The sequence below is a fragment of the Ambystoma mexicanum genome, chromosome 3p (assembly GCF_040938575.1).
Source record: "Ambystoma mexicanum isolate Mex_15411 chromosome 3p, UKY_AmexF1_1, whole genome shotgun sequence".
NCBI lineage: Eukaryota > Metazoa > Chordata > Amphibia > Caudata > Ambystomatidae > Ambystoma > Ambystoma mexicanum.
The window spans coordinates 908,996,781-909,012,431 of NC_090925.1; the positions used below are offsets into that span (position 1 = coordinate 908,996,781).

Below are 15,651 nucleotides of genomic sequence, written 5' to 3' on the forward strand. Positions count from 1 at the left end.
TTCCCCTTCTCCTTCTCCCCCTGCCCTTGTATACCTCCTCTAGTCCTGCACCTCCCTCCCTCAACTCAAACCCCCCCCCACTCTCACCCCCTGCACTTCTCGTTATTGCTCTTGCATAATCCGAATGTCAGAAGGCCTAGAAGCACCGTTATTGTTTTTTTCTTCCATGCCCCTCCACCATTTTTCGTCTTGTGGTGCCTTTTTTTGTACAGGTGCTTTATGAATAACCAATAAATAAATCAAATAAATTAAATCTAACCTCTTTGGAAAGTAGGAATCATGTTAAGTTGCTGCAGATAGCAATAGACCAAAGGTTTATGTGCCACAGTGTTAGCCAACATTGAAATAACAAGCAAAGGAATATGTCTTGCTAATGTGCACTATGAACATGCGCATGTGGCCTTTGCACATTTACATCTTACTGTGGAGGCCCACATGTGGAGGACAAGTAGGCTTGCATGCATCAATGCAGAAAACAATATGATTGCTGGAATAGATATACAAAGAAGCCAGTAAGCCTTTCAAAACTGCACTCATTCGAGGCATGTTGGAATTTTAGTGATGTAAACTTTTTTTCTTTTTATTGTTGCTCATTGCATGTGTTGCCCTGGCTGCAACAGTCCACCTAGCCTAGTGCGAAATCACCCCTTCTCCCCATCCCTTCCCGGTCCATTCATGCCATCTCTATATATTAACTCACCGCTTTTGTATTCAAATTCTGTTTATTTCAGAAAAGAAGCGGGCCACTTTGGGCCAAAAAACTGCCCCCACACTATTCATTTCTTTCTGGCATTGCCCTATTGAAGTATAGGGAATTCCGAGCCTATCTGCACCTCGCCCAGGGTCATCTCGTTGTTTTTCACTGCACAGCTTGCCATTAATATTGTTAAATTTTGTGGCATGTGTTCCCAAAACAAAACTCCCTCTGACACGCTGGATGAAAGGTTGCATTGTTATGTGTCCTTGAATCCATGGCACTAACAATTTGAAGGTCAAAATATGTCAAATATCCACAAAGAAGTGATAGTATTCACTTTATTGAAAGCTTATGTAGGAATGTTACGTTTCTATTACTGAGATCTCTCTTTCGACCGGTAATGCGGTTGGTCATCCGTAACATAGGGAGAATGGAAACACAAGACACAATACAGGAGAAGTTTTAAATAATATTTATGCAAGTTTACAATGGCAAGTGTGCTGTATGCTACATGATTTACGATGTGACAAATGAATGTTCAATTTGACGCAAATAATAGACATCGTACATGTTAATTGTAACTTAAATTGGTAGTTAACATAGATACGTACTGTGTATATACATTTAGAAGTTGAGTACTGAAATATATTTTTGCATTCTCTATTTTCCACAGTTATATTATACCGATGTGCATCTGTCATTGGTACAGATTACTGGTTAACACCTTCTTTAACCGTAACTGGAAAATAATCATCAACAACGCATCTGTGATAACCATTATTTGTGATGATGGCCAGACACCAATCTGTCCTTTTGCAGTTGCATTAATAAGGAGCAACTTGCCAGCCTATAGATTCTGAAAACGCGCAGATTTGAAAGTGTTTAAACCACTCATTTCTTTTCTGTAATGGAACGCCACGTCCCTCAATCAGAAATCTGTGATGGAAGATAATAACTTTCTGTGAAGAATGTCTGTTTTGGATGTGTGCGTTTATGTTCCTGGTTCTGTGCTAGATAACGTTATGACATTTGTGATGACAGGGTACGTTTGGCTACGCTGCCCACTACCGTCATTAAAATAGGTGGAGCTCATTGTGAGCGTCTGGTGATATCAGTGTTAGGGGTGGGTTATCTGAATTAGTGCGACGAGGGCACTTGAACTTAGGGCGATGGATCAACGGATAAGGTTAGCGCAAGATGGCGGTACCTGACCCATCGTTTATGTATGTGTTAAAGTGAGAAAAACTCGGGTAAGTTGCATTGGACATTTTTTTTAAGAACAATCAATGTATGCTTTAAAATACATGCCCAATCAATTGGGCCAATACCATTTCGGACAGAACTACCCCTTTAACATTTGTTCACTTGCTGTGGGTATGTTAACGAGGCCTGCACTTGTTTCACCCCTGTTGATTTTGTTAATATTTTAAGACTTGTGAAATTGGTTCCTCTCACTACCTCAAGGTCTTCCCAGTAAATAGGCTTGGCTTCAATTGCACGATAAGGCAATCCTGCCGTCGAGACACTTTATCAGGACATGGATTGGGTATGGGGCAGACAGGGCAAACTTGGAACCTGCGGTCACAGCACGACATATTCTTTAGGTAGGTATCTCACTGTGTGTATTAAAAATAATGAAAGCATTGCCCGTTTTATTTTCACAGTCAAAATAATCCTCATCTGCAGCTTCTCAATTAAAGGCGTATTGCTAGTTAAGACAATATGAACAAATGTATGCACCATACAAATAATAGCAATTGTGCAACTGCTGCAAAAACAAAAGTTTACTTCAGTTAGCAAAACACAACCACCATTTGTTTGTCCTGCATTCCAGAATCAGATGGTGTTTTCTTTTTTTTTTTCTCCAGTTGGTATAGACTGGCGCACGGGTGGCCGTGCGTGCCTTTTATTAACACAGTGACACGTCCACGACGTGTCACTGTACACGTGACTTTGATCGAGCCCAGCAGGGTCTTAAGTCACAACATCCCATGCCAGGAGTATAAAATAAAATGAGGACAAACACAACACTGCACACAATAAATTACACAGTTACATGGATGCGGACAACAGTCATTTTGACTGTGGCCAAATTAAGCCTGCCATGCAGGCAGCAGCATGGTGCCGAAATACATCACAGCTTGTATGCATCGGGGACACACCCCTCTAAGGGTGAGACTAAGTCCAGGAGAAGTGGTGCAACCAGGGTCATGCACCTTACTGGATCCATTTTTTAAGCCCAGCACATGAGCCTTGAGATGGTGTTTTCAAACCGACGTTGCTAAAAGACCTGTTACAACAAACAATAGTTTGGATTGGGTGAATAAAACTAGTTTGTGCGCTCTACCCCCTTGTATATTGCTTTTTGTCTTTTATAGTCTTTTATCAGCTTTCTGACTCAACCAAGGCATGTTGTGGCCAGTGGCTGCATGGCTACGTATAGATCAACATCCACCTGCTGATCGGTTATTTGAGATACAGATATGGTAGCAGTTTGCGCATTCATCTATACGTTAATCGTATAATTCACTTTTCGCAATAAATTACTACTGCAGACTGTTAAGTGAGTAACATGTAGCGTATTTTAATTCAATTATTACAGGGTATATACATCAGTGAGATCTGTGTTTTTACATACATATTGAACTTGTGCCAACATAACTCCCCTAGGAGGCACGCGCTTGTGTTTCGCCCCTTCTTGGGCTTTGTCAAGGCACTTAGTACTTTGGTTTAGCACATTCAGTTTGATTCAAAGGTACATTCCATTCTTTAGTTAAACAGAAATATATTTCTTCTCATTAATCCTTTGGTGATCTGTTGCTTTGTCTTGAGTATTGGTTCATAGATTAACATTTCTGTGGTCCTTGCTCCGATGAGTATCATCCACTGTTCTGCGGTTCTGTTTATTCAAGAAAAAACGTCACCATTAAGCAGTTCATCTTCTGTGCTATTAGCCACTTAGTATATATTGCTTGGTTGTGAGTACATTTCTCGTTCCCTATTGGGATATTCCGTTGTTCGGCGCTCTGTGCTGTCGTCCGTTCTCTATTCTCCAAGAGGAGCTCCAGATCCTGACCCACCATTGGGCTAGAATTGGGCCTGTTGGGTACTTCCACAATTGTGCCGGGTTCACTCGAGCAGCGTCTGTGTCTCCTAGGATCACTGCTTTAGGGTCCATTGGAGATGTACATTTGTCATATCTTTTCTTAAGAAAGCAAACTTCTTTGCAATATGTTTGAGACACAGTGTATGACCACCACAGATGTCTGATCGTACCTTTCTCTTTACATCTCCTTCAGCATTCCGCAGATATCTCCCCATCAATCCCATGAAATCTACTCTGTGACATGCCACCTGAAAAGGACCCTTTAAGCATACAACATGAGCAATTTTAAGGAATGTTGCTAAATAATTCGGGAAGATATACACTGAACAGTGATGGTGAGGTTTTGAATGAATCCTAAGATTTGGTATTGTTCTGGGCAGTGCAAACCATCTATTTTCAGCCCACCATGCCATTTAAGACGGGGAAAGAACATATGCCAATCAGCTCTGTACCACCCCACAAAGCCACCCCACAAAAGGCAGAACAACCCGAATTGCTAGTTTACACTGCTTCTGCATGAACCCCCAAACGCTCCCAGACATGCTGCTGCCTCATTTGGTGCCACCAGTGAGAAGTAGATTGGGTTTCTAGGCTCAGCAAGCTCGCAAAGGTGTTAACATCTCTATCCTGAGGCAGGTCCATGTCAAGGGCACTTATAATACGGGGTAGAAACACGCATCCAAGGAGCAAGCCCAGTGCAGGAGGAAGCCATTCCCGGGAGCACATCCGGGTTAAAAACAATCAATGTTAAAGAGGCCTGTACCTGTCGGAGGGGAAGTCACTTGCTTGGCTTTTGTAGCAAGAACACACTGGAACGCGAGGTGACGGCTATAAGGAGGCCAGAGGGTCCTGCTGTGGTCACGTCCGTGCTGTACACCCCTCCGGGCAGATCCACCAGGCAGCCCGTGGTCTGTGGAGAGAGAGAGAGAGAACAAGGGTGAGAGGAACGTTGGGGGCTGAGACATGGCACAATACAGACCCTGTAAACAGGAACTCCTTTCATAACTCTGAGCAGTGTTTGCGGAACAAATGTTCACCATCGGTAAAGGTCACAGAGCACATGTTAACTGAAATCAGAGCACATAACGCACGTGGTCATTGCTGAGTGAAGAGAACACAGGCCTCACAAATAGCAGCGTCTGCAGAACAAGTGGTCCCCATCAGAAGAGTATCATCAAGGCACAGGCAGCATAGTCACCACCGGCAGAGCCGAGAACACATGGCATTTGTTAATTACCACCCGGAGCACGCACATCACATATGCTTTGCCATCAGGGTGCACACAGCACATGTTCTTTATCAGCAAAGTTCACGGAGCACATGTTTACCATCAGCAACGTACACAAAACTCATAACCACCAGCCGAGTAGACAGAAAACATTCTCACGGCAGGCAAGTTATGCGAAATATATGTTTACTGCCGGCAGAGAACACAGAACACGTTTCACCAAGCTCAGTTGCATGCCATGGTGTCCTGACTACAGCGCTCTAGTGTAAACCAATGGCAAGTTGTGTATGGGCTGACGCCAGTGTGGGGTAACTGAACGATACAGGCTGTGTGAGCAGACACCTGCCAAGTGTAACTGAATGGTGAATACTGCAGAACAGTAGACTCCTCCCACTAGCATCACGGACGCTACAGGCCATGTAACAAACAACTAATAACTATGGTGGGTTTGTCTAGGCTCAATGGCTCCGGTGGTGGGTGATGTGCCTGCAGGCACTGCCTGGCATAGCAGCACTCTTCCTCAACGTTGGTTTATGTATTTACATCCTGGCCCTGGTTTAATTACTGGATTAGGGTAAAAATGATACATTCCGGGGTAAGTGATCACCGTGCGTGGTTGTTGTTTTGACCTTTGGCTCCAATATTACAGCCATTTATGCTCCACCAGTTACTGGAGGGCGCTACCCCATAGACTTGAATACGGGAAAGTGGCAACTGGACTATGATGTCGTTTTGAGCTTCATACAACTGGCAAATTCAACACTGAAAGGTGCCCTGTTGCTATGGGCAAACGACCTACTTATCTTGTTTAAACAAAGCTTACAGACAGGAACCATTCCTAGTTCCTGGAAAACATTGTATGTCCTCTATCTTTAACAAAATGGGATAGAGTGTATCCTTAACTACCGACCCATTGCGCTTCTGGACGTTGCAGTAAAATATCTCCAACAATTGTATCAATTATCTTTTCTCAAATTCTATTTATTCATTTTCAACAGCGAAAAACAGCAGACTTCAAACCCTCCCCAAAGTTTGGCCCATAAAAACAGCAAACTTTTGGGAGCCCTGGTTGTAGCATATCAGTCAAAATAGGTCCAACAGTTTTAAGCATGGTAGGATATTGTTCATTGCGTACGTTGCCCTCTCCAGCGCCACAAAGTCCCAAAACTTGCAGAGCCAGCCCTGATTAACCCCCCCCCATCAACTGCTGTGCTATGAGCAGCATCACCGCCAATGTGAGCACCACCCATGCCTTCACCCTTACCCTGGAGTCACCCCCATCTCTGGCCTCCCCGCCCAGACCCAATAGCTCTTCCTCCGGGGGTGCCCTTGCCTCTTCCCCAAAGACCTATACCTGTGACTCTCGCACCTCCCTCCAGAATGGCTCGATTTTGGGGCATCTTCACCAAACATGAGACAAGGTGCCCTCCTCCCTGCACCCTCTCCTGCAGGTCTGCAAGGCCTCAGGATAAACCTTATGAAGGCGAGTTAGGGTTTAGTGTCGCCTAAATAACAGTTTGTACCAATCGTCGTGCGTCAGGATGAACCTTTAGAAGGCAGTGAACTGATGTATGGCCACTGCTTTGATCTTTGGGTTTGTGGAGCCAGTGCGGTAATTGAAAATACTGCATCCTTTCTTTTTCACCCACCCCAAAGCACTGCTTGCACTCTTTGAAAGATCTGATGGATGGGCCCTGAAACATATCTCACAGTTTAAGGCATCCCCCTTCCTGGCCATGGAGTAAACGACCCCTGTTACATGCCCCTTGTGAAGACCGGGTTGTCGAAAATAGGAGTGAATGGGGATGGGGTGGTCGTGATCCCACACTTCCCTATCAGTTTGTCCAATCTATCAGCTACCAACTTCGTTATAGCTCTCAGGTACATATGCCTTGGCCTGTGCTGGCTTGGGAGCCACAATACCTCCTTCAGAACGTGCCTCACCACTGCCCGGTCCATTACCACCCACTGTTTCCCCTTGTGTCCTGAGAACGATTCACGAATGATCCGCATTTGTGATGCCTCATAGTACAATTGGAGGTTAGGGAGCACCATCCCTCCCCACCTTTCTAGGGGACATCAGCAGCGCACGATTAACCCTCAGCCTCTTTCCCCCCCATATGAAGCTCCCCGTCATCTTCCCCAGTTCTCCAAAGAAACTATTTGGTACCGCTGGCCCAGAAGAGGTATGGCAGGCGGGGGATCATCACCATCTTGACTGCTGCTATTCTACCCATCCTTGGGTATGCATCCTTACTGTTCATGGCCTGTAAGAATGTCATTGTATTTTCCCTTGTTCCCTCCCTTGCCTTGAAGCGCTTTGAAACACATTGTGTATAGGTGATATATGAATAAACTATCATCATTATCATCATCATCATCATCCATGAAATCCTGCATGGGTGTGTAATTAGGTGCATACCAGCTGGGCAGTAGTGGGTTGATCCGAATTCCCAGGTACTTGATTCCCGCCAGGCTATATTTGTAAAGTAAGGACCCTTTGAGATCTGCCACCTCCCTCCCCCTCACTGTGAGATTAACAGCTCTGAATCATCTATATTGATTTTAAGGCCTGAGACCATCCCAAAATTCATAAAGATCTCCATAAATGATCTCATCGATCCCCCGGCTTCGATAGCGAGAGATGCAGGTCCATCTGCAAAGGCCACAACTTTATTCTGGGTGCCCCCGAACGGTATTCCATGTACCCCACCTGACTCCTGTGGGGAATGCAGCAGATGCTCCAGGTAAATTGCATACAGCAGGGGGGAAGTGAGCAGCCTGCTTGGTCCCTCTACTTAGCTGGATGCTACGGAATAGCGATCCATTAACCAGGAGGCACCCCAACGGTGTGTTAGCCTTGACGATTCGCAAGATGTTTCCACCTAGCCCCATCTGTTCTATTACTTTAAATAAGAAGACCCACTCCACTCGGTCAAAAGCCTTTGCGCCATCGAGGGAGAGGAGGACCAAGGAGGTAGACGTCTTATGGGCCTTCTCCACTGGATATGCCACGCGTCAGATATTGTCCAACTTCTGCTGCCCGTGTACAAACCCCAACTGATCCGAGTGGATCAGATTCAGGAAGAGTTTCTCCAGCCTGTTGGTCAGGATTTTAGTATATATTTTAGCATCCACATTTATCAGCACTATTGGTCTATATGATGTGCACTTAGTATGATCTTTATTGGGCTTGGGAATAAGCGTTATTTTTGCCTCCTCTATTCAGAAAGTTGGTCTGCAATTAGCTCAATGGGTTCTGGGAGGAGTACAGCTCTTGATAGCAGCTGGAAAAGCATTCCTGGATTTCTTCTGTGTGGTAGTGACGGAGCCCCTGGCTATCGCTTAGGACGGCACTCAGTTGCCGCACTAAGAGCAAGCCTGCCTTGTTTGCCTTTGTGTAATACCGCTGGAGGACAAACAGTAATGACCCTCTGCCCTCTTAGTCCTGAGGAAGTTGAGCCGATCCTCCGCCTGCCGCTATACCCTCATCAACCTTTTGGTGGGAACTGTAGCCACCTGCCCCGTAGTTTCCTCCACCTCCATCTCCAACTGGGACTCAAGTAGCCTCATTTGCCTTTCACTCTGCGTGTTTGCAGCTATAAATTCTCCCTTACTGTGGCTTTGAACGTGTCCCATCGGATACTTTCCCCTTTGTCCAAGGCATCATTTAGCTCAAAAAATCCCTTAATCTTATCCTCCATCTTGTCCCTGATTATTGCAGCCCGCAGCAACTCTCTTCATTCCCTCCCCAGATCTCTGCCTTGCGTCCTGTTAGACGCAGCTTCATTGTTACCACTGCATGATCGGCTATTCCGAGGAGCCCCCACCTCAATATTCTCCACTGTACCCAGCAGCGGAACCAACACCCATACGTAATCGATGCAGGATTGAGTGCTGTGCACACTGGAAATAAAGGTTGTGTTTATTTATAGAGCGCACATACACCACAAAGGCACCATGGCGCTAGGATACTAAACCAGGGCATTCAGCTACTAGTCTAGAAAATAAATGTTTTTAGCGCACAAGGTGTAGCCCTCTCTATTCCCCTTCACCCCTCTCTAGAAGTTCCATAGTCTCAGGGCCCCAAACCTTTCCTGCAGCATGGGAGAAACAACCTCCTCCCACCCTCCATCTGAGCTCCCTCCCGAGTTCCTATGTTCCTATCTAATTCTTAGGACCAAGCTAGATTAAAGTCACCTAGAAAGATTATGTGCCCTTTCGCGACCCCCTCCAGTGTGTTCAAGAGTTCCCACTAGAAGACCGCCTGCCCTGAATTAGGCATGTATATTGAGGCCAACGTCTAAGTAACGCCCATGTAGTCCCCCACCACTATAATAAATCTGCCTCCCTTGTCCGCCCTAACTTCCTTTACCCTTAAATCCATCCCATTCATAATAGCCAGTTCCACCTCAAATTTCTTGGTTGAGCTGGAAGCATTAAAGATCCGGGAAAAGCCATGCGACTTAAATTTTGCTTGATCTTTCTTGAGGAGATGAGTCTACTGGATCGTGAGTACGTCCGGGCCTGACTTCTTTATAAGGCCCGGCTCAACGCACTGGTCTCCTGGCTACCCTATGGACTTGGGCCCGGCTCCTGCATGTACAGTTGTATCTTGCACTACCTCTCGGCTCCCCTAGCACTTGTGATCTGTATCTGCAACCCTACAGTCCCTTCTCTCTGCACTTTGAGCCACTCGTTGGCTGCACTTTTGAGTTACCTGCAGCCCCCCGGCACTTTCACGCACTTGTGCGATCTGAATGACACAGGGCCTAGTAAGATCATTGTTTTGTTCTCCCTATGTTTCCCCTCCTTGTCTTGCAGCGCCTAGAAACACTTGTGTAGAGGTGCATTATAAATGCTTTATCATATCATACCAACTGTCCATTTATTTTCTCTTTTCCTCTTACTAGGGTGTTGAGCCCTCTTACGTTATGTGTTGACCATTTGAATGGACCTGTGTTTCTTACCTCCTGCCCTTTTCCTGTCCTGCAGAAAATGGCCACCCCTTTGCCCCTTCCCCATGCTCTGCCACCCCCTCTTCCTCCCCTCCTGTCAAGCTCCTAATGCCCCTCTTCCCAGTGCCTGGCCTCTTCCCTCCACCACTGGCCCCTGGCCTCCAACCTCAGGTGCCAACCGTCCTTTCTCCCTTTCCCTCCTTCCCTCTCTTTCTCTCTCTCTCTCTCCCCCTCCCTCCATCCCTCTCTCCCTCGTCCCCCCTCTCGATCCCCCCTTCAAATTCTGAAAGCACCCCTCCATTCCCTTGTCCCTCCCACCTCACTGCATCACCCTCTGGGCTTACCCCACCCTTACTGAAACCAAGATGGAGTGTCCATCTGTGCTCCCACTGCCCAGTCACCTCCCCTCATATTCCACCATCCCTTTAATCACCTTTAACTGTAGGCACCTTTTCCCTTATATTCTCTCTTCTTCCGGTTGCCTACACCCCCAGCCTCCATCACCCCCGGCTCTTGGCCCCGCAAAATGGCCTCCCCCTGCCATCGCCCATTCCCAGGGCTGGGGCCTAGGGAGATTCTCAAGTTGAGGCGGATCTTCCTGGGGGTCCTGACTTGCTTCCAGCTGCAGGTCGATCGATCCTCCTCCTGGGTAGATGTGATATATTTTGGGCACCGTCCCACTCAAAGACCAGACCAAAGAGGAAGGTCTATTTGTAGCGATCTCCTCAGTGGGCCAGCTCCCTCACTACTGGGCCCGTCTGCCTTTTCTTAAGTAATGTGCTACTCGCCAAGTCCTGAAATAGAGAGATTGGCGAGTCTTGATATAGCACTGGCTCCTTCACCCTTGCGGCCCGCAGAACCTCCTCCTTCTCTGCATATCTCGAAAAAGCCGTCAGGATGTCCCTCGGCCCCTCGCCATTCTTCTGTTTCTGAAGATCCAGTCTTATTCAATCTCCTCTGGTCTTTTGCCCCCAGGAGTTCTGCAAAGACCCTCTGGATCTCCCCTTCAATTCCTTGTCTATGACAGACTCCGGCATATTTTTAGGCCTTATATTGATCCTTTTTTTATTTTGTAATGTTAATTGTGAAAGGTTTGCTTTTAACCAAAACACAATAAAAACAAATCCGGGTTAACTGAATAGCACAAGCCCTGTAAAAAGCAACTCCCCTCTTCTGTAAATTAATGGTATGAGCCTTGTGCAATAGATCACATAGTTTTGAAGCAGTGCACATACCATAAGGGTGGTGCGATCTACCACACGGCACATGTGGGCCTCGCTCCCAGCAGCCAGGATGTGTTCAGAATCCAACCAGCGGCAGCTGTAAATCTGTGAAAGGATATAAAAAGAGAGACATCATGAGGTAAAACTCTCAGAGGGAAGTCCCCTGGGCTTTATAATCTTCCACAAGGCTGGCGAGGGCCCAATGAATTTTCTCAGCACTATATTTCAATGAAGCATTAGGTTGGCACTTCCTTGACACTGTCAGGAATTGGTCCCTTTTTGCCAAATGATTGGCACCTAGCAAGGGAAGGGATTCCCAAGATTCGTTGTAGCAACAATGCTCTCCTCATAATGGAAATTGTAGTGTACGTGCTGTACATCATATCATGTAGCTACAGAGGATCTGTAAATCACATCGGAATTTTGGAAGGATGTGACCCTGAACAAATTCTAAATCCGAATGGCCCTTTCATCATTATGATGGGATCTCAAAACACTGGAAGGCACCAGAACAGATTTAGAGCACTCTTCAAATTTGGAATCATGAAAATAGATGGCTCAGTTCAATCTCAGTTTGTGGCCTCACATGACCCATTCAACTTCTTTTACCATGTTTATTTTATGCCCCTTTTCTCCAACATTAATGTACATTAGGACCAATATGGAGTTGTTGGGTGATGGAGACTGGATAATATGCCTAAAAGTCTAGCATTTTCGGAGTTACTAAAATGAGTATTCATTTACTAAAACAACTTACCCAACCCCTTGAGTTATTTGCAATGGAACATTAACAAGGACAGATAATGGTAGCAAAGGCCTCAGCATGACATCCAGCAAATAACCTAGTCATAAAAACCTTTTCCACCATGGCTGGCCAAACTGGCATAAGCACGAAAGAAAAATCCAATGCCTAGTGCTTACAGCAGGAATGGCGAGTGATTCCATGATAACAATGGAGACATTCCTCTGCAAAGCTTTTGAGGCTGCCCTCGCCCTGACCGAGTATGCATGAATGTAAAAGAGAGGGGGCGGAGGGCTTAAGTAGTGGATTCCAGCTGGTATAATCCACCGCAAGGTTACATTTCATCAGGATATTGAGTATATGTGCCTATTTGTTTGCTCACAGATCTTGGCCGATGTCCGCAACCCTGGATGCCGAAACCATGCGCCTTGAAACATAGGAGCCACATACCTAACATTGCATACGTTTATCCACAGCCCTTAATGGAATTACACTTAGTATCCTAATGAAGTTTTACCTTGTGGGATTATACTAACTGGAGTCACTAGTCCTGTAACAGTTAACAGGAGAAAGAGTTGTGGGCACGAGACACGTGTTGGCTACGGTTTATGCAAAGTAAACACAATTTACCAAACACTGCAGTATATTCTTAATGAAGGACAATCACAACCTTAATTTTGGAAAATATATATTGATACACTTGAAAATATTTCTTGAGCCACAAACATAACGATACTCTACACGGTGCCGGATTTCTATTACCTGACACGAACATATACACTGGAAAGCTTCTATTATGAGTGGATGTGTCCACTACTAAACCCCATCTTTCGCATACAACAAGAAACCATTTCAGGAGGAGGACCTGAAGCCTTAGGGACTGGAGACTTATATTACTGCAAACTTCCCTCTATGGGGTTTTCAAATGTAGCCAAGACCAGTGGGGAGTTTAAAAAGGCTCTAAAAAGACTAATCCGTGCCTGAAATGTTAGAAAATGAAGCCATTTGAGACACACGAGGCGCAGCGCCACCCAGTAGTCACCACTAGAAGTTCACTTCCATTTCAGAGCTCTATGGGTTATGCATTAAATGTATACAAATTAGCTCACATGTCAAGACTTTTTTTTTTTTTTTACTTAAAATGTTAAGGGGTCGCTCAGAGACTTTCATTAACAAATATTGCAATAACGCATTGCCATTTTAAAATTATTATTTTATTGTGTCGTTTTGGTTAATTAAACCTTTTAACACATTTACAAAAAATAGAACATTACAATTTTACAATGTATAATATAAAAACAGACTAATCAACTTTCAGACATTACAATTTTCAGAACATTACATTTGAGCAAAACATAATACAACTACAGACAAATCAATTTTCAAAGAACCTTAGAATCAACCAGTCAATTGTAGCATTACTTGAAAGTAAAAATTTGCGGAATTTACAAAGTAGGAACAAAGCCAAATGTATAATCACAATTTCTAATATATTTACAAAAACACCCCTAGTGGCCATCTTCAGATTTTGTAAGCATGCAAAGTAGCAGTATGAACCAAGAAGAGCCTTAGAGGGATGGAGGGAGGGTTTGCATGTGAATCCATGCCAGAACCATGCTGGAGAACAATAGTTACAGGTAAGTAACTTAAACCTTCTCCAGCTTGGAGTCTGGCATGGATTCATATGCTCATGAATACCGATTACACAGCAGTGCATATACACAACCACGGGAGGTAGCAAGGCTCAAAGGAAGCAATAAATACTCACCTTTGGAACAGACTCACCTCAAACAAACCGGTTGTGTAGCCCCGACTGGCCAACTCAAGACTCCTCCCTGGAATCCCTGTCGATGCAGTGGAACCTCGTGAAGGTGTGCGTGGACCTCCACATAGCAGCCCTGCAAATGTCGAGCAGGGGCACATCAGAGAGAAACGCTGTTGTTGCTTCTGTGATGGCTCTGGTGGAATGGGCTCACTGCTGGCCTGACAGCAGCCTGTTAGCAAGTCGATGACAGTGCATGATGAAGCCGGAGGGCAACCTGGGGATGGAAGCCTACGACAAGGCCTTTCCGTGATTTACAGGTCCAAAGTTGATGAACAACTGAGAAGTCTTCAGAAAATGGCACAAGCAACTTCCAGCGAATGCAAGGCCATCTCCGCTGGCAACGACGGATTTGAGAAGACCGGATTGAGGTGGAATTCCAATGGCTCCTTTGGCTTAAAAAGGTTGGGTGTGTACACAGTACCACCCTTAAAGCGTGGAAAGACAAGTAAGGCTGCTTGCAAGACAGGGCCTGGATCTCCCTGACCCGCCTGGCCGAGGTGATAGCCACGAGGAAGTCCACCTTCCACGAGAGAAACTTGAGCGGTGCTTGATGCATAGGCTTAGAAAGGCAACCCCATGAGCTTAGTCAGGAGTACATTGAGCTCTCAAGCCGGGGCAGGAGCCTTCACCGGTGGGAAAGTCCTGCTGAGCCCCTTGAGGAACTCCTTGACAAGTCTGTGCGACCAAAGAGAAGGCCCACCCAGAGACCTGGTGTAACTGGATATGGCGGTGAGATGCACCTTAATAGAGGTGTGAGCCAATCCAGCCTTGGCCAAGGAAAGTAAGTATGGTAGAAGCTGCAGAGCTGTGACATGCAGAAGGGGTAATCTTCTGAGCCCGGCACTGCACTGTTCTTGCTTCCACTTATGGCCGTAGCACTTCAACATTGACAAGGCTCTGGCACGAATGTCCTTACATTCCGCAGGTAAAGCATAACTTCCAAACTCTAGGGCTGCAGGAGCCATGCCCTCAGGTTCAGCAACTCTGGGTCGTGGTGCAGAATCACCCCTCCTTCTCTGGTGAGAAGGTCCTGGGGCAGTGACAGCCTGATGGATAGAGCCACTGATAGACGCAGCAGGTCCGGGTACCAGATTTGTCATGGCCACGCTGGGGCGATGAATATCATCCTGCAGTGGCACTGTGAGTGTGTTCATCACACGTAGCAGGACTGGAAACGATAGTAAAGTGTGCAGGAATAGTCCCTCCTGTGGGAACGAGAACGTGCCTCCCATGCTCCTCGGCTGAGGGAACCTGCTGGCGAACTTCTGGCACTTGGAGTTTGCTGTTGTCACAAAGATATCAATCTGGGGTTGGCCCCATTTGCAGAACAGAAGGCCCACCTGGTCCTGGTGAGCCTCCTACTCGTGGTAAGAACATAGCTTGCTGCTGAGTGAGTCCCCGATGGTATTCTTGGCAACCACCTGGTTAAAGGGGACGAAGAACATGTCCTACTGAATGGCCCAGTGCCACAGATCCTGGGCCTCCTTGGAGAGGGCCGGCGAGTGGGTCCCTCTTTGCTTCCGGATGTAGAACATGGTGGTGTTGTCGTCAGTGAAGATCCTCACCACCTTGCCCCTCAACTACAGCAGAAAAGACCTGAGGGCCCCAGAGTACATTCCGAAGTTCCAGGACGTTGATGTGGAGGCCCTTTTCTGATTGCTAGAGGCCTTTGGCGTGCAACTGCCCGATGTGGGCTCCCCAGCTTTCTAGAGAGGCGTCCACGGTGACAGTCTCCTGGTAAGGCGGAACTTGAAACCGAATCCCCTGGATGAAATGTGGCCGTACACCCCACCACTGTATCACCTGACAGGATTCCTCTCTGAGACAGATCTTGTCCACAAATGTGCCGATACTCACATTCAGAAATGTGCA

At 46.2% G+C, this 15,651-nt stretch overlaps 1 protein-coding gene across 1 annotated transcript in view; it reads right to left on the reverse strand.

Moving 5' to 3' along the window:
* Window positions 1-15,651, reverse strand: part of LOC138581093 (uncharacterized) — a 300,534-nt gene that overhangs the window by 61,600 nt on the left and 223,283 nt on the right. Inside the window, exons 9-10 of the mRNA XM_069652168.1 lie at window positions 11,225-11,317; window positions 4,567-4,713 (exon numbers count right to left, since the gene is read on the reverse strand). Coding sequence (XP_069508269.1) covers window positions 4,582-4,713; window positions 11,225-11,317 — 225 coding nt within the window. The 3' untranslated portion in view covers window positions 4,567-4,581. The remainder of the gene's footprint in view (window positions 1-4,566; window positions 4,714-11,224; window positions 11,318-15,651) is intronic.